This window comes from Oryctolagus cuniculus, chromosome X, assembly GCF_964237555.1.
Source record: "Oryctolagus cuniculus chromosome X, mOryCun1.1, whole genome shotgun sequence".
In the NCBI taxonomy this organism is placed as follows: Eukaryota; Metazoa; Chordata; class Mammalia; order Lagomorpha; family Leporidae; genus Oryctolagus; species Oryctolagus cuniculus.
The window spans coordinates 5,958,614-5,978,403 of NC_091453.1; the positions used below are offsets into that span (position 1 = coordinate 5,958,614).

Sequence of the window (19,790 nt, forward strand, 5' to 3'; positions counted from 1 at the left end):
TCACCTGGACCAAGTGGGATTTATCCCCGGTATGCAGGGATGATTCACCATTAGCAAATCACGTGATACATCACATTAAAAAACTGAAGAACAGGCCAGCGCTGTGGCTCATTAGGCTAATCCTCTGCCTTCGGCACCAGCACTCCGTGTTCTAGTCCTGGTTGGGGTACTGGTTCTGTCCCGGTTGCTCCTCTTCCAGTCCAGCTCTCTGCTGTGGCCCAAGAAGGCAGTGGAGGATGGCCCAAGTGCTTGGGCCCTGCACCTGCATGGGAGACCAGGAGGAAGCACCTGGCTCCTGGCTTCGGATCGGTGCAGCACGCCGGCCATAGCAGCTATTTGGGGGGTGAACCAACGGAAAGAAAACCTTTCTCTCTGTCTCTCTCACTGACTAACTATGCCTGTCCAAAAAAAAAAAAAAAACCTGAAGAACAAAAACCATATGATTAACTTAATAAATGCAGAGAAAGCATTTGATAATATACAACACCCTTTCATGATGAAAACTCTAAGCAAATTGGGTATAGAAGCAAGATTCCTCAACACAATCAAGGCAATTTATGACAAACCCACAGCCATTGAATGGGGAAAAGTTAGGGTTGCCTCCTTAGCACAGTAGGCAGCATGTCAGTCTCATAATCTGAATGAGGAAAAGTTGGAAGTATTCCCACTAAGATTCAGAACTAGAGAAGGATGGCCACACTCACCATCACTATTCAATATAGTTCTGGAAGTTTTAGCCAGAGCCATTAGACAAGAAAAAGAAATCAGAGATATACAAATTGGGAAGGAGGAAGTCAAACTATTCCCATTTGAAGATGACATGATTCTATATATAGGGGTCCAAAAGAATCCACTAAGAGACTATTGGAACTCATAGAACAGTGTGGTAATGTGGCAGGATATAAAATCAGCACACAAAAATCAATAGCCTTAGTATATACAGACAATGCCATGGCTGAGAAAGAATTTCCTTTTTTTAAAGATTTATTTACTCATTTGAAAGTCAGAGTTACATAGAGAGAGGAAGGGCAGAGAGAGAGAGAGGTCTTCCATCTGATGGTTCACTCCCCAACTGCCTTCAATGGCTGAAGCTGTGCCAATCCAAACCAGGAGCTAGGAGCCTCTTCTGGATCTCCCACGTGGGTGCTGGGGACCAAGCACCTGGGACATCTTCCACCGTTTTCCCAGGCCATACCAGAGAGCTGGATTGGAAGTGGAGCAGCCGGGTCTCAAACTGGCACCCATATGGGATGCTGGCGCTGCAGGCCAGGGCTTTAACCTGCTGTGCCACAGCGCTGGCCCCAGAGAAAGAACTTTTAAGACCAATCCCATTCACAATAGCTACCTTGAATAAATTTAGCCAAGGATGTTAAAGACCTATATGTTGAAAAATTTAAAACATTAAGGAAAGAAATAGAAGACACCAAAACATAGAAAAATCTTCCATGTTCATGGACTGGAACAATCAATATCATCAAAATGTCCAAACTACCAAAAGCAATTTACAGATTCAATGTGGTATCTATCAAAATGCCAAGGACATTCTTCTCAGATATAGAAAAATGCTGTTCTCAGATATAGAAAAATGCTGCTGAAATTCATATGGAAGGGTTGGCACTGTGAAATAGTGTGTAAAGCCGCCACCTGCAGTGTTGGCATCCCATATGGGCACTGGTTCAAATCCTGATTGCTCCACTTCTGATCCAGCTCTCTGCTATGGCCTGGGAAAGCAGTAGAGGTTGGCCCAAGTCCTTGGGCCCCTGCACCTGCATGGGAGACCCGGAAGAAGCTCCTGGCTTCAGATCGGTGCAGCTCTGGCCATGGAGGCCAACTGGAGAGTGAACCAGAGGATGAATGACCTCTATTTCTCTCTTTCTCTCTCTCTGTCTGCCTTAGTCTCTCCATAACTCTGCCTTTCAAATAAAATATTTTTTTTTAAAGGGAATAGTCTTAAAAAAATTCAGATGGAAACAAAGGAGACCCCAAATAGCTAAAACAATGTTACACAACAAAAACAAAGCCAGAGGTGTCACAATAGCAGATTTCAAGATATACCACAGGGGCCAGCACTATGGCATAGCAGGTAAAGCTGCTGCCTGCAGTGCCAGCATCCCATATGGGCACCGGTTCAAGTCCCACATGTTCCACTTCTGATCCAGATCTCTGCTATAGCCTGGGAAAGAATTACAAGATGGCCCAGGTCCTTGGACCCCTGCACCCACATGAGGGACCTGGAAGAAGCTCCTGGCTCCTGGCTTTAGATCAGCATAGCTCCAGCCACTGCAGCTATTTGGGGAGTGAACCTGCGGATCGAAGACCGACCTACCTATCTCTCTCTCTCTCTCTCTCTCTCTCTCTCTCTCTCCTCTCTCCTCTCTCCTCTCTCTCTGCTTCTGCCTCTCTGTAACTCTGCCTTTCAAGTAATACAATACATAAATCTTTAAAAAAATATATACCACAAGGCAGTTATAATCAAAACAGCCTGGTACTGGTATGAAAACAGATGGACAGACCAATGGAATAGAATAGAAATGCCAGAAATCAATCCACACATCTACAACCAACTTATCTTTGACAAAGGAGCTAAGATGAATCCCTGGAGGAAGTACAGTCTCTTCAGAAATGGTGCTGAGAAAACTGGATTTCCATGTGCAGAAGTAGGAAGCAAGACCCCTACCTTTCACCTTACACAAAAATTCACTCAAAATGGATTATAGAGCTAAATCTACAACCTGATACATCAAATTATTAGAGAATATTAGGGAAACCCTGCAGGACATTGGCATAGGCAAAGAGTTCTTGGAAAAGACCCCAGAGACACAGGCAATCAAAGACAAATTTGACAAATGGGATTACATCAAATTGAGAAGCTTCTGCAATGCAAAAGAAACACTCAGCAAAGTGAAGAGGCAACTGACAGGATGGGAGAAATTATTTGTAAACTATGTAACTGCCGGAGCCACGGCTCAATAGGCTAATCCTCTGCCTTGCACAGCTAGCACACCGGGTTCTAGTCCCAGTCGGGGCTCTGGATTCTGTCCTGGTTGCCCCTCTTCCAGTCCAGCTCTCTGCTGTGGCCCAGGAGTGCAGTGGAGGATGGCCCAAGTGCTTGGGCCCTGCACCCGCATCGGAGACCAGGAGAGGCACCTGGCTTCCGGATTCGGATCAGCGCGGTGCGCCGGCCGCAGCGCACTGGGTGCAGCAGCCATTGGACGGTGAACCAACCGAAAAGGAAGACCTTTCTCTCTGTCTCTCTCTCTCTCACTGTTCCACTCTGCCTGTCAAAAATTAAAAAAAATGAATAAATAAACTATGTAACTGATAAAGAATAACCAGAATATACATAAAGATCAAGAAACTCAAAAACAACAAAACAAACAACCCAGTCAAGAAATGGGCAAGGAACTAAAATAGGCATTTGTCAAAGGTGGAAATCCAAATGGCCAAAAGACACATGAAAAAATGCTCAGGATCACTAGCTGTCAGGGAAATGCAAATCAAAACCACAATGAGGTTTCACCTTACCCTGTTAGAATGGCTTTTATACAGAAATCAACAAACAACAAATGCTGGCAAGGAAGTGGTAAAAAAGGTAATCTAATCACTGTTGGTAGGAATGTAAACTGGTACAGCCATTTTGGAAGAAAATGTGGAGATACCTCATAAATCTGAATATAGATCTAGCAAATGACACAGCCATCCTACTCCTGGGAATTTACCCAAGGGAAATGAAATCAGCACATGAAAGAGTTAATCTGCACTCTACTGTTTACTGCAGCTCAATTCACAATAGCTAAGATATGAAATCAATCCAGATCTTTGTCAACTGAAGACTGGATAAAAAAGTATGGGATATGTACACCATGTAATACTACACAGCAGTTTTAAAAAATGGAATCCTGTTGTTTGCAACAAAATGGATGAAACTTGAAAACATCATACTTAGTGAAATAAGCCAGTCCCAAAGGGACAAATATCATGTTTCCCCTATCTAGGATAATTAATAGAGCCCCTAAAAGGTAATCTATAGAAATGAAATTGACACTTTGAGATGCAATGACTTTGATCAGCCCTTGTCTCATATGTTGAGGAACAGTATTTTTCATACTACTTGTTGAATTCTTTACATAGCATAGAGTTAATCATATGTGTATAAAGTTAATTGAAAATAGAACTTAGTAAAAAATAAGAATGGGAATAGGAGAGGGAGGAGTAGGGAGGTGGGAGGGTGGGTACAGTTGGAAGAATCACTATGTTTCTAAAGTTTTAGTTATGAAATACAATAAATTTGTATTCCTTAAATAAAAGGTTTCTGGGAAAAAGAAAAAAAAAGACTATTGGAACTCATTAGAAAGTTTGGTAAAGTTGCAAGATATAAAATCAACACACAAAAATCAACTTGCTTGTAAACACAAACAATACCATGGCTGAGAAAGAACTTGTAAGATTAGTCCCATTCACAATAGCCACAAAAAAAAAAAAAATAAATACTCTGGAATACATTTAATCAAGTATCTGAAAGATCTGTATAATGAAAATTATAAAACACTAAGAAAGAAATAGAAGACACAAAAACCAGAAAAATCTATACTCATGGTTCAGCAGAATTAATACCCCTGGGGTCGGCACTGTGGTGCAGTAGGTTAATCCTCCGCCTGCTGTGCCGGCATTCCATATGGGTGCCGGTTCTAGTCCTGGCTGCTCTACTTCCAATCCAGCTCTCTGCTGTGGCCTGGGAGAGCAGTGGAGGATGGCCCACGTCCCTGGGCCCCTGCACCCACGTGGGAGACCAGGAGAAGCATCTGGCTCCTAGCTTCGGATTGGCACAGCTCCGGCCATTGCAGCCATTTGGAGAGTGAACCAACGGATGAAAGACCTTTCTCTCGGTCTCTCCCTCTCACTGCCTGTAACTCTACCTCTCAAATAAATAAAATCTTTAAAAAATAGAATTAATATGATCAAAATGTCCATATTGGGGCCAGCACTGTGGTATAGTAGTCTGTCTCTGCCTGCTGTGCCAGCATTCTGTATGAGTGTCAGTTCATGTCCTGGCTGCTCCTCTTCTGATTCATCTCTCTGCTTAAGGCCTGGGAAAGCAGTGAAAGATGACTCAAGTGTTCAGGCCCTGCAGCCACCTGCAAGACCCAGAAGCAGCTCCTGGCTTTTGGCTCCTGGCTTTGGATCCGACCAGCTCCAGCCATTGTGTTAGGTAGGAAGTCATAAATTTAGCCTATGTGTGTGTGAGAAAGGCCTGAAGACCAGCACCTACTGCGGAAACTCCAGAAGCCTAACATCTTGTACTTCAAAATCCTGCTCAGACTCTGAAAACCTCCCAGGTGGTCTCAGCCCTTCCCCCAAGGAAAGCTCCCAGGAGAATTTTCTCCTCAGGACCAAATGGGTTACCTGACCTGATAACACAGGGCAATAAAACCTAAACAGATGCTCTAAGGGAACCCCTCTGCTCTGCCTGGTGCCAGCAAATCTGGGGAGGAATTTGCTAATTTTTACCAAACAAACCCTTTCTCTAGGACTCCCCACCCTTTGTCCTAGAGGAGAGGGAGAGGTGGGTGAACAGACTCCTTTAAAAACCTAGGGAGTCCAAACAGACTGCTGCTTAGCTCTCTGCCTCTCAGCTGAGCCACCTGCCTTGTCTGCCCAGGTGTATTCTCTCCATTCAACCACATAACCTCGCTCTCCCCCAGTCTGAGCGAGAGACTGGGCACTCTCTCTGTCCCTTCCAGTCTGATGGATGCCCTATCCCCAATAAAGCCTTATCATTCTACTCGCTGTCTCACCTTGAATTCTTTCTTGTATGAAGACAAGAACCCCACGGCTTCCAAGGCCTTTCCTTCGGTGACAATTGCGGTCATTTGGGGAGTGAACCAGCGGATGGAATACTTTTCTCTCTGTTTCTCCCTATCTCTGTCTGTAACTCTATATCTCAAATAAATAAAATCTTTTTTTAAAAAAAGTCTGACTACCCGAGGCAATTACAGATTCAATGCAATTGCAATCAAAATACCAAGGATGTTCTTCTCAGATCTAGAAAAAACAATGCTAAAATTCATAAGGAAACACAAGAGACCCCCAAATAACTAAAGAAAACTTAAACAACAAAAACAAAGCCAGGGGCATCATACTAACAGATTTCAAGACATACTACAGTGCAGTTCCAATCAAAGCAGCCTGGTACTGGCACAAAAATAGATATGTAGATGAACGGAACAGAATAGAATCCCCAGAAAGCAATCCACACATCTACAACCAACTCAAACCCTAGAGATAGGACAGTCTCTTCAACAGATGGTGTTGTGAAAATTGGATCTCCACATGCAGGAGTATGAAACAAGACCTCTACCTTACACCTTATACAAAAAACAAGACACAGCTGGTGCCGTGGCTCACTTGGCCAATCCTCTGCCTATGGTGCCAGCACCCTGGGTTCTAGTCCCGGTTGGGGCGCTGGGTACTAGTCCCAGTTGCTTCTCTTCCAGTCCAGCTCTCTGCTGTGGCCCGGGAGGACAGTGGAGGATGGTCCAAGTGCTTGGGTCCCTGTACCCACATGGGAGACCGGGGCACAGTGCCACCCGTAGCGGCCATTAGGGGAGTGAACCAACAGAAGGAAGACCTTTCTCTCTTTCTCACTTTCTATAACTATCTCTTTGTCTCTCTCTCACTCTCTAACTCTGCCTGTCAAAAAAAAAGTCAATACACAATGGATCCAGGATCTACATCCATGACCTGATACCATCAAGTTACTAGAGGAAAACATCGAGGAAACTCTATAAGATATCGGTATAGATTTCTTGGAAAAGACCCCAGAAGCATAGGCAATTAAAGCAAAAACAGACAAATAGGATTACATCAAGATAAGAAGCTTCTACATTGCAAAGGAAACACTCAACAAAGTGAAGAGGCAGCTGACGGAATAGGAGAAAATATTTGCAAACTATGCAACTGATAAAGGGTTAACATCCAGAATCTAAAAAGAGCTCAACAAATTCAACAACAACACAATCCAGTCAAGAAATGGGCACACAACAGGCACATGAAAAAATGTTCAAGATCACTAGCCATCATGGAAATGCAAATCAAAACCACAATGAGGTTTCACCTCACCCCTGTTAGAATGGCTCACATACAGAAATCTACCAACAACAGATGCTGGCGAGGATGTGGGGAAAGGGGGACACTAACCCACTGTTGGTGGGAATGCAAACTGGTTAAGCCACTATGGAAGTCAGTCTGGAGATTCCTCAGAAACCTGAATATAACCCTAGTATACAACCCAGCCATCCCACTCCTTGGAATTTACCCAAAGGAAATGAAGTTCGCAAACAAAAAAGCGGTCTGCACCTTAATGTTTATTGCAGTTCAATTCACAATAGCTAAGACCTGGAATCAACATAAATGCCCATCAACAGTAGACTGGATAAAGAAATTATGGGACATGTACTCTATAGAATACTATACAGCAGTAAAAAAAAAATGAAATCTGGTCATCTGCAACAAAATGGAGGAATCTGGAACACATCATGCTGAGTGAAATAAGCCAGTCCAAAAGGGACAAATATCATATGTTCTCCCTGATCAGTGACAACTAACCGAGCACCAAAAAGGAAACCTGTTGAAGTGAAATGGACACTTTGAGAAACAGTGACTTGATCAGCCCTTGCCCTGACTGTTGATGAACAACTTAATACTTTATTGTTTTTAGTATTTTTTTTCGGTTGTTCTACTTAATACTATTGGTTGAATTCTGTAATTAATACACAGTTATTCTTAAGTGTTGAAACTTAACTGAAAAGTGATCCCTGTTAAATATAAGAGTGGGAATAAGAGAGGGAAGAGATGTACAATTTGGGACATGCTCAAGCTGACTTGCCCCAAATGGTAGACTTAGAAACACACCAGGGGATTCCAATTTAATCCCATCAAGGTGGCATGTACCAATGCCATCTCACTAGTCCCAGTGATCAATTTCTGTTCACAATTGATCATAATGAAAGGACTAAGAGTCAACGGGATCACATACACAAGACTACTGTCTGAAAATACTAACCAATAGAATGAAAAAAAGGGAGAGAATGATCCAACATGGGAAGCGGGATACACAGCAGACTCATAGAATGGCGGATGTCCTAAACAGCACTCTGGCCTCAGAATCAGCCCTTAAGGCATTCGGATCCAGCTGAAAAGCCCATGAGAGTATTTCAGGTATGGAAGCCAAGACACTCTGGCAAAAAAAAAAAAAAAAAAAAAAAAAAAAAAAAAAGACCTAAATGAAAGATCTCTGTGAGTGAGATCCCATTGGAAAAAATGGGCCATCAAAGAAGGAGTTACCTTTCTCTGAAGGGAGGAGAGAACTTCCACTTTGACTATGGCCTTGTCTAAATATGATTAGAGTCGGCAAACTCAAAAGGCTTCCATAGCCTTGGCAGCTCATGACAAGAGCCTAGAGTGATTACTGATGCCATAAACAGGAGTGTCAATTTGTTAAGTCAACAACAGAAGTCACTGTGCACTTACTCCTCATGTAGGATCTCTGTCCTTAATGTGCTGTACATTGTGATTTAATGCTATAACTAGTACTTAAACAGTATTTTTCACTTTGTGTTTCTGTGTGGGTACAAACTGTTGAAATCTTTACTTAATATATACTAAATTGATCTTCTGTATATAAAGAGAATTGAAAATGAATCTTGATGTGAATGGAAGGGGAAAGGGAGCAGGAGATGGGAGGGTTGCGGGTGGGAGGGAAGTTATGGGGGTGGGGGGGAAGCCATTGTAATCCATAAGTTGTACTTTGGAAATTTATATTCATTAAATAAAAGTTAAAAAAAAAGAAATGGGCACAGGACATGAAAAGGCATTTTTCAAAGGAAGAAATTCAAATGGCCAATAGACACTTGAAAAAGTCCTCAGGATCACTAGGCATCAGGGAAATGCAAATAAAAACCACAATGAAGTTTCACCTCACCGTAGCTAGAATGGCTATCCAAAAATAAAATAAAAAAAATGCTGGTGAGGATATTGGGGAAAACTACCTAATACACTGATGGTGGGAATGTGAACTAGTATAGCCATTATGGAAGATGGTATGGGGATTCCTCAGGAATCGGAAAATAGATCTATCATATGACTCAGCCATCCCACTCCTTGAAATTTACACAAATGAAATGAAAACAACATATGAAGGAGTTATTTGTACCCCCATGTTTACTGCAGCTGAATTCACAATAGCTAAGATATGGAATCAACCCAGATGTCCACTGGCTGATGTCTGGATAAAGAAAATGTGGCATGTATACACTATGGAGTAATACTCAGCCATGAAAAAGAATGAAATACTGTCTCTCACAACAAAATGGATGGAACTAGAAACCATTATGTTTAGTGAAATAAGTAAGCCCCCAAAAGACAAATATCATATATTTTCTCTGATGTGTGGTAGTGTAGAAAACAAAAAAGTATAGGAACGAAGTAGACATTTTTTGATTTGATTTTAAAAGATTTATTTATTTGAAATGCAGAGTTACATCGAGAGGGAGTGTTACAGAGAGCGGTTTTCCATCTGCTGGTTCCCTCTCCAAATGGCTGCAACAGTTGGGGCTGGGCCAGGCCAAAACCAGGAGCCAGGAGCTTCTTTTGGATCTCCCATGTGGGTACAGGGTCCCAAACACTTGAGCCATCCTCTGCTGTTTTTCCAGATTAGCAGGGAGTTGGATCAGAAGTAGAGCATCCAGGACAAAAACCGGCACCAACATGGGATGCTGTCACTGCAGGCAGCAGCTTAACCAGTTATAGCACAATGCCCCTAATTGTTGTTTTTAGCCCTTGCTAATATTCATGTGGAACTATGGTCTTTCTACTTTTTACTTGCTGAATATTATGGCTACTGGTGCATTAATCCTGTGAGTATACAGTGGATTGAAATTATGTTTTTGTAAAAATTAAAGAAAGAAAAGGAAGAAAGAGCGGGAATGGGGGAGGGAGAGAAGGAGTGAGGGAAGTATGTTTATCTTCTTAGAATCATACCTATGAAATACATGAAATCTGTTCTCTTTATATTAATAAAAAATGTTAAAAAGCAAACAGAAAAGGAAAACCATGAAGAGCTAAACAATTTCAATGCCTAAGTAAGTTATCATAACATTGAAAGTACTATTAGTCCCTAGGGGGTCAATAAAATTGTTCACAAACACTGCAATCACTGCATTAAATGAAAGTTCTCCTCCAACACCACTTGTTTTTCCTCTGATAACAAAATTCAAATTAAGCAGCAACCAAGGCAATGCCAGAAGGAAAAGCAATTGGTGCTTGGTCAGGTTACTTGATGCTGCTGGAGCTGCTCTGCTTTTTCAAAAGGAACAGTTGTGAGGTAGTCAAATATGAGAACTGGGTACAAGATCCACAACATTACAAACATGAGGGTACATCAAAAAATTGTAGAAAATGGAATTAAAGTAGGTTTATTTTGGTGTAAGTAAGTTTATTTATACCAGGTCTATTTTACAGTTATTTTCATAAAGCTACTGAAAATTTCAGGTGAGACAGAATTATAATGAGACACTATAACTTTAAGACTAAAAATCTTGATGTATCATAGTTAACTGAGACTGACATGGTCATTTTTACATATCTAATACAGTGATTACTGCCTGGCTTTGAATTAGTCTAACTCACATAAAAAGTAAATTTTAACAAGATGTTTCCACTTCTTAGGAAGGATTATCTCTTCCCACAATGGTATTTAAAAAAAAAAAGTGACCAGGGCCGGCGCTGTGGCATAGTGGGCAAAGCTGCCACCTGCAGCACCGGCATCCCGTATGGGCGCCAGTTCGAGTCCCGGCCGCTCCACTTCTTATCCAGCTCTCTGCTATGGCCTGGGAAATCAGTAGAAAATAGCTCAAGTCCTTGGCCCCCTGCACCCATGTGGGAAGACCTGGAGGAAGCTCCTGGCTCCTAGCCTCGGATTGGCGCAGCTCCAGCTGTTGTGGCAAGTTGGGGAGTGAACCGGTGGATGAAATACCTCTCTATCACTCTGCTTCTCCTTGTCTCTCTGTGTAACTCTGACTTTCAAATAAGTAAAAAAAGAAAGAAAAATACTACTATCAACTATATCTAAGCAAAGAGAGGAGTAACACATAGGAAGCACTTAGTCTGAGAGCCTATCTGTACTGTCTGTGACACCAACCTTGCATTTTCACTTGATTTGATGCTTCCTTACTCAAGAGAACAAAATACAGTATATGTTTATATATTCTATGGCCATAGCTATTTTTAAAAACCCAATGTCACACAAACCACTAGCTAAAATGTAATCCACATATTACCTATAAATTATGTTACTGCCAGGTTAAAAAAAAAAAAAAGAAGAAACCTTCCAACATCTAAAAATTTTGATACTGGAGAAGGCAAGTCACTTAACTACCATTCTAGTCTAATATTTTAGGATAGTTCTACTACCTTTCTGCTCATACTAACTTCCTATTTATGAGCTAACTACTCTCTCAAGCCTGCCTGCTACTTTCACAAAAACGTTTAAACTGGGGGGTGAGGGGGAGATTAACAAGGGAAACAGATAACATAGAGTGAAAAATATGAATAAAGGGGCCAGCGCTGTGGCATAACAGGTAAAGCCATCCTATATGGGTGGTGGATCGAGTCCTGGCTGCTCCATTTCTGATCCAGTTCTCTGCTATTGCCTGGAAAAGCAGTGGAAGATGGCCCAAGTCCGTGGGCCTCTGCACCCAACGGGGAGACCCGGAAAAAACTCCTGGCTCCTGGCTTCGGATTGGCGAAGCTCTGGCTCTTGTGGCCAACTGGGGAGTGAACCAGCGGATGGAAGATCTCTCTCTTTTTCTCTGCCTCTCCTTCTCTCTGTGTAACTCTTTCCAATAAGTAAATAAATCTTTTTAAAAAGAAAAATATGAATACAGCACTTATCATAAGGACAAAAGGCAATCAAAACGGATTTAAAAAACACTTCAACTTCTGACAGCAAGGAGACAAGACATATAATATTTTGTGCTATAATTCTTATTCAATTTGTTTGAGGGTTGAGGTATTCCAGATGATCAAGCCTGTTGGTTGATTGAAAACTATCATTTATATAAAATACAGATGTATACATAATTAGAATGTATCACTCCAGTTGTATCTGTTTTATCTATCATTCATTTATTTTTAAAGATATATTTATTTGAAAGGCAGAGTTACAGAAAGAGAGGGAGAGAGGGAGAGAAGGAGAGAGGGAGAGAGACAGACAGACAGACAGATCTTCCATCCACTGGTTCACTCCCCAAATGGCTGCAATGGCTGAGGCTGGGGTAGGCCGAAGCCAGGAGCCAGGAGCTTCTTCTGAGTCTCCCATGCAGGTGCTGGGGCCCTAGGACTTGGGTCATGTTCTGCTGCTTTTCCAGGCACATTAGCATGGAGCGAGATTGAAAGAAGAGCATCTGGGACTCGCCCATAATGGGATGTCTGCATTGCAGGTGGTGGCTTAACCTGCAATGCCACAGCATCAGCTCCTGTTTTATCTATTTCTCTCTCTCTCTCTCTCTTTTTATAGATTTATTTATTTGAAAGTCAGAGTTACACAGCGGAAGGAGAGAGAGGTCTTTCATCTTCTGGTGTACTCCCCAATTGACCGCAATGGCCAGAGCTGTGCTGATCTTAAGCCAGGAGCCAGGAGCTTTTTCTGGGTCTCCCATTTGGGTGTAGAGGCCTAAGGACTTGGGCCATCCTCTACTACTTTCTCGGGCCATAGCAGAGACCTGGATAGGAAGTGGGGCAGCCGGGACTCAAACCAGCACCCATGTGGGATGCTGGCGCTTCAGGCCAGGGCATTAACCCACTGAGCCACAACATCAGCCCCATCTATTTATCTTAGTGTGATATTTGAAAATTGATTCCACTGGTAAAAACATATTTGAAAATCAAGTCCTGAGAGAATAGGCCATCACTAAACTATTTATAAGTAAATACAGGGGCCAGTGCTGTGGCACAGTGGGTTAAAGCCCCAGCTTGCATCGCTGGCATCCCATATGGGTGCCGGTTTGAGTCCCGGCTATCCTCTTCCAATCCAGCTCTCTGCTATGGCCTGGAAAAGCAGTAGAAAATGGCCCAACTCCTTGGGCCCCTGCACCTGCATGGGAGACCTGGAAGAAGCTCTGGGCTCCTTGCTTCGGACAGGCGCAGCTCCAGCCGTTGCGGCCAATGGGGAGTAAACCAAAGGATGGAAGACCTCTCCTTCTCTGTCTGTCTGTCTCTCTCTCTGTGTTTAACTCTTTCAAATAAATCAGTGAATCTTTAAAAAAAATCTTTAAAAAAAAACTATAAATGTCCAGAAATCATAGTTTATACCTACTATTTGAAAAATACCATACAGCAGTTAAAAACAACGAAACCCAGTCATTTGCAACAAGATGGAGGAATTTGGAAAACATCATGCTGAGTGAATTAAGCCAGTCCCAAAGGGACAAATATCATATGTTCTCCCTGATCGGTGACAACTAACTGAGCACCAAAGGGGAAACTTGTTGAAGTGAAATGGACACTATGAGAAACAGTGACTTGATCAGCTCTTGTCCTGACGGTTGATGTACAATGTAATACTTTATCCATTTTAGTATTTTTTTTTGTTCTAGTACCATTGGTTGAACTCTGTAATTAACACACAATTATTCTTAGGTGTTTAAATTTAACTGAAAAGTGATCCCTGTTAGGAATTTGGAAAACATTATGCTGAGTGAAATAAGCCAATCCCAAAGGGACAAATACCACATGTTCTCCCTGATAGGTGACAACTAACTGAGCACCAAAAAGGAAACCTGTTAAAGTGAAACGAACACTATGAGAAACGGTGACTTGATCAGCCCTTGCCCTGACTGTTGATGAACAACTTAGTATGTTATCCCTCTTAGTATTTTTTTGTTTGTTTGTTCTACTTAATACTTTGGGTTGAATACTGTAATCAATACACAATTATTCTTAAGTGCTGAAACTTAACTGAAAAGTGATCGCTGTTAAATATAAGAGTGGGAATAAGAGAGGGAAGAGATGTGCAATTCGGGACATGCTCAAGCTGACTTACCTCAAACGGTAGAGTTAGAAACATATCAGGGGATTCCAATTCAATCCCATCAAGGTGGCATGTACCAATGCCATCTCACTAGTCCCAGTGATCAATTTCTGTTCACAATTGATCATAATGATAGGACTAAGAACCAAAGGGATCACATAAACAAGAATAGTGTCTGCAAATACTAGCTGATAGAATAAAAAAAGGGAGAGAAGGATCCAACATGGGAAGTGAGATACACAGCAGACCCATAGAATGGCAGATGTCCTAAACAGCACTCTGGCCTCAGAATCAGCCCTTAAGGCATGCGGATCTGGCTGAAAAGCCCATGAGAGCATTTCAGGCATGGAAAGCCAAGACACTCTGGCAAAAAAAAAAAAAAAAAAAAAAAAAAAACACAAAAAACCAAACCCAACCAACCTAAATGAAAGATCTCTGTGAGTGAGATCCCAGTGGAAAGAACAGGTCATCAAAGAAGGAGGTACCTTTCTCTGAAGGGAGGAGAGAACTTCCACTTTGACCATTGCCTTGTCTAAATATGATCAGAGTCGGTGAACTCAGGGGGCTTCTATAACCTTGGCAGCTCATGACAAGAGCCTAGGGTGATTACTGAGGCCATAAACAAGAGTGTCAATTTGTTAAGTCAACAACAGGAGTCACTGTGCACTTACTCCTCATGTAGGATCTCTGTCCTTAGTGTGCTGTACATTGAGATTTAATGCTATAACTAGTACTCAAACAGTATTTTTCACTTTGTGTTTCTGTGTGGGAGCAAACTGTTGAAATCTTTACTTAATGTATGCTAAACTGATCTTCTGTATATAAAGAGAATCAAAAATGAAAAAAAAGAAAAAATGCCAAAAAGACATTAATTTGCTAACACTTAAAACATTCCGCCCAAAGCATAAACCCAAAACCAGAAATAAGCAGAAACACTCAATACCTTAGGTCTTTTATTGCCTCTTTTGTTTTGACGTTTTCCCTCAGCTCCAGATGGCTTCTGAGTGGTGACATCTGTACTCTGCACAATATAATTCTGCATGAAACAAGTATTAGTTTGGGTTACTGTACTTTAAAGTTTACTTTAAAAGTTCATTAAATTCATTTTCCCATGTAAAAAACCACATGTAAAATGCAGAGAATCAGACTACAGAGCAGGGAGCTTAGCTAGAGGAACGCACATACATCTCCTTCCTTTGCATGAACCATGGCAGTTTGTGAAGGGCAGGTAAAAAGTAACTTTAAAAAAACTTTTATGTAATACAAGAGAACTCAAGGGGCTTCCATAGCCTTGGAAACTCATGACTGGAGCATAGGGAGATTACTGATGCCATAGACAGGAGTGTCAATTGGTAAAGTCAACAACAGGAGTCACTGTGCACTTACTCCTCATGTAGGATCTCTGTCCTTAATGTGCTGTGCATTGAGATTTAATGCTATAATGAGTACTCAAATAATATATTTCACTTTGTGTTTCTATGGGGGTGCAAACTGTTGAAATCTTTACTTAATGCATACTAAACTGATCCTCTGTAAAAAAAAAAAAAAAAAAAAAAAGAAAAGAAAAGAAAAGAAACTATCAACTCCCAACTTGACTCTCACTGGGATTAAACATGACAATAGGTCTGATCTGATTTCATCATCATTAAAAAAAAATCATCTATTATTTTTCACTTTATGTTTCTGTGTGGGAGCAAACTGTTGAAATCCTTACTTAATGTATACTAAGCTGATCTTCTGTATATTAAGATAATCGAAAATGAATCTTGATGTGAATGGAAGGGGAGAGGGAGTGGGAAAGGGGAGGGTTGTGGGTGGGACGGTATGGGGGGGAAGCCATAGTAATCCATTATTCGTACTTTGGAAACGTATATTCATTAAATAAAAGTTAAAAAAAAATACAAAAAAAAATACAAAAAAAAAAAAAAAGAAAATTAACTGTAAATCTCATATTTCTTCAGGCATTCACAAAAGAAAGCCACCACTATGAGGAATTGCTCAATTATTTCTGCTAAGAACACAAATCCTCTATAATGCAGGAGGCAGGTTTTGCTGACTTAGATAACTGATTTGAGGAGAAGCTTCTGCCATGCTTAGAAAGTATTAGAAATAAGAGAAAGAACTACATTAGTAACTCTGTACCTACAAAGAATTTGAATCCTCTGGAGGGAAAAGAAAAGGTAGATAGGGCTGATTCTCAAGACGGTTGCCATTTTCTAAAATCAACAGTCTTAGAACCTTCTGTTTACTGCATTTTCTGTGGAGTCTGGCCAGAGGGAGGACTGCACTAGGTGCCTATTGCTATGGCTTCCAGCAATCCCCACCAACTATTCTTTCCTTTGAGTGTGGGCAGGGCCCAGTAACTTGCTTCTTGCAGAAAGAAAGCAGTAAAATAATGGATGTTACGGCTAACAGTAGGTTCCACACAGACTCTGGATTCCATCTTAAGCTACCTCTTATGGAAGCCAGCAGTCATTTTGTGAGCTGTATATAAAAAGGCAAATCTTTAAAACAGAAAGTATATTAATGGTTGGCTGGGGGTGGAAACAGGGAATATCTAATAGGCTGTTAGATATTCTCTTAGATAGCACAAGGACTCTTACTGGGTAATAAAAATATTTTAAAAACCAGATTATGGTGATGGTTACACATCTTAGCAAATTTACTGAGAATTATTAAATTACATACCTAAAATGGGTGGATTTTATAGTATGCAAATTATAATAAAACTATTCCCAAAAAATCTTAAGAAAACTGTACTATAAAAAATCCAATGAGAGAATCTTGTGGCATGTATTTAATGAACAGTTACACTCATTATCACAATTATGAAACATATTGGAAATCCCTGTACATACAGATATTTGAGGAGAATGCACAAAAAATGAAAATTTTGGACCTATGATCTTACCATGTAAGGTTCCTGAATAAACTTTGTAACATTTGGTTTTATATGCTGTGTAGGCTTTCGAAATTCCTCAGCAAGAATATTCTTCACCTTTGGAAAAGTGGAATGCAGATAACTCCTAATAAGATGAAAGAGAAAATAAGAATCTTTTACTAGTTAGTCCTTTTCCAACAAATAAACAAATATCAAAAGAAGCCCCTTCAGAGTAAGTAGTACATCATTTATCACTTAGTAATGACTATCAATTTAGTAATGACAGTACTAAACTCTCATTTAGTAATGACAGTTGGCAGGGCTAAAACCCTCATTTTTAAACACATACTATCTAGGTAAGTTGGAAGCCAGCCACAGGGAAAATGAGATTCCCGACCTGGGGTCCAGGACAGGCTTCCTGGGTGGTGTAAGCCTTGAATTCTGTGTGGAAGGTGCGCTTTCTGAGAGACACTCACTGCTCTAGAGCCTCGGTGGCCCCCTCCGCAGAGACTCTTGGTGCAAGCAGCCGCAGCTCAGTGGGGTTTCCTCCTGGTCCTCACTGGCAGAGCTGAAGCCTCTGGTGCTGACGAGCCCCAGCAGCAAGGCACAGGCTCCCTTTGCCTGTCATCATGAGGTCCTGAGGCCACAGGAACTCTTCCCATGCAGCCCGATCTGGGAGGGAGGTTTTTCCTCAAGCTTTGCCTGATCCTGGGAGCCTCATTCCTATGCCCTTGGGGATTCCTCTCCGATGCCATCCCACACCTCCCCCACAATGCTGCTCAGATCCTTCCAGTGTCCTCTGCAGATCCTGTTCTGTGGTGAAACAAATGCTTGCTCTTGTTGCCCTTCTTCAGTCCCTCCCTTGGATTCCTCGCTGCCATCAGGACAAATCCACACTCCTCATCATGAGCCCCATTACTGCCTCACTCCAATCTCCCCAACGTGCACATTGAATTTCAGCAACATTTAATGATGTTCCTGGCACACACACAACCTCTGCTGCTTGCACACCTTTGCGCATGCAGTGCCTTCCACGGAGACTAACTTCAAGATTTAAATCGCTCCATTTGTACCTCTTCCATGAGTGCTTTCCTTAAGCCTTATAGGGCAGACTAGGTCCTGTCCCCTATGTGCACATACAGCATATGTGTGTTCATAACATCACTCCATGTTTGTAATGACTGATGTATCTGTCTGTGAATCAAACAAGCCAAGATTCCTTCAGAGAAGGCACTGTGGACGGCTCATTTTGTGACCTCAGCTCTGACCCTAGAACCTGACATGAAACAGATACTCAGGGTTTCTTAAAATGTTAAAAACAAAACAAAACAAAATCTTGTTACATCAAAATGCTCATGATATGATAGTAAGCCCAAATAGGGTGGGGGCTGGCATTGTGGTGCAGTGGCTTAACCTGCCACCTGTGACACCAGCTTACAACATGGGTGCGGAGGGAGTCCCAGCGGCTCCACTTCCGATCCAGCTCCCTGCCTGGGAAAGCAGTGGATGATGGCCAAGTGCTTGGGCCCCTGCACCCACGTGGGAGACCCGGAGGAAACTCCTGGCTCCTGGCTTTGGATCGGCCCAGCTCTGGCCATTGCAGCCATTTGGAGAGTGAACCAGCAGATGGAAGCTCACTCTCTTTCCCTTCTTCCCTCTTTCTCTCTCCATAACTCTTTCAAATAAATAAATAAATAAATAAATAAATAAATAACAGCAAAAGACAATAGGGTACAAAGCTATATATCCAGGATAATTTCAATTATTTAAAGTATACACATAGATGCCCAGAAAAACTAGATGATGATAAATGTACTAAATTTTAACAGTGGTCATCTAAGAATGGTGAAATTAAGAATGCTCTATATTTCACTTTTTATATTTTATCCTATGTTTCCAAATAATTACCATTAGCATGCATGATTACATCTGTAAACAAAACAAAGGACTTTTAAAAATCTTCTTTGTAAAACATACATATGATAAAGTAGTATCCAGAATAAATAAAGAACTCTTATACCTTGACAATAACTTGACTTAAAAATGGGCAGGCTGGTGCTATGGCGCAGTAGGTTAATCCTCCCCCTATGGCACCACATCCCATATAGGAGCTGGATCTACTCCTGGCTGCTCCTCTTCCAACCCAGCTCTCTGCTGTGGCCTGGGAAGGCAGCAGAAGATAGCCCAAGTCCTTGGGCCCCTGCATCCATGTGGGAAACCTGGAAGAGGCTCCTGGCTCCTGGCTTTGGATCGGCTCAGCTCTGGCTGTTGCCGCCATTTGGGGAGTGAACTAGTGGATGGAAGACCTTACTCTGTTTCTCCCTCTCACTGTCTATAACTCTACCTGTCAAATAAATAAATAAGATCTTTAAAAAAATGGATGAAGAATTTGAATCAAAACTTATCAAAAAGACACACAAATGTCCAATAAGCACATAAAAAGATGATATTACTAATCAGGAAAATGCAAATCAAAACTACTTTATACACACTAGGACAGGAACTCAATGTTCATAACACCACTATTTCCAAAAGGTAGAACCAATACAAATGTCCAACAGAAAAACAAACACAATGTATCATACTCATGCACTGAAATATTACTCAGCCTTTAAAAGGAATGAAATTCTGGCATATGATACAACAGAATTGCACCTTAAACACATGCTAAATGAAAGAATTCAGACACAAAAGAAATACTGCATGGTACTACCATATGGGATACTTAAAATACAGAAATTCAGAGAATCACAAAGAATTGAAGCCATCAGGGGTTTGGGAAGGGGAGGAATGGGGAGTTACTGTCTAATAAGATGAAAAAGT

At 41.5% G+C, this 19,790-nt stretch overlaps 1 protein-coding gene across 18 annotated transcripts in view; it reads right to left on the reverse strand.

Annotated features, from left to right (window-relative positions):
* BCLAF3 (BCLAF1 and THRAP3 family member 3) overlaps nt 1-19,790 on the reverse strand; it is a 92,201-nt gene that overhangs the window by 23,419 nt on the left and 48,992 nt on the right. For all 18 annotated transcript variants that reach the window (XM_008272428.4, XM_070067178.1, XM_008272426.4 and 15 more), the window contains 2 exons: nt 16,998-17,112; nt 15,030-15,122 (listed from right to left, as the gene is read on the reverse strand). In XM_008272428.4, the coding sequence (XP_008270650.1) occupies nt 15,030-15,122; nt 16,998-17,112 (208 nt within the window). The remainder of the gene's footprint in view (nt 1-15,029; nt 15,123-16,997; nt 17,113-19,790) is intronic.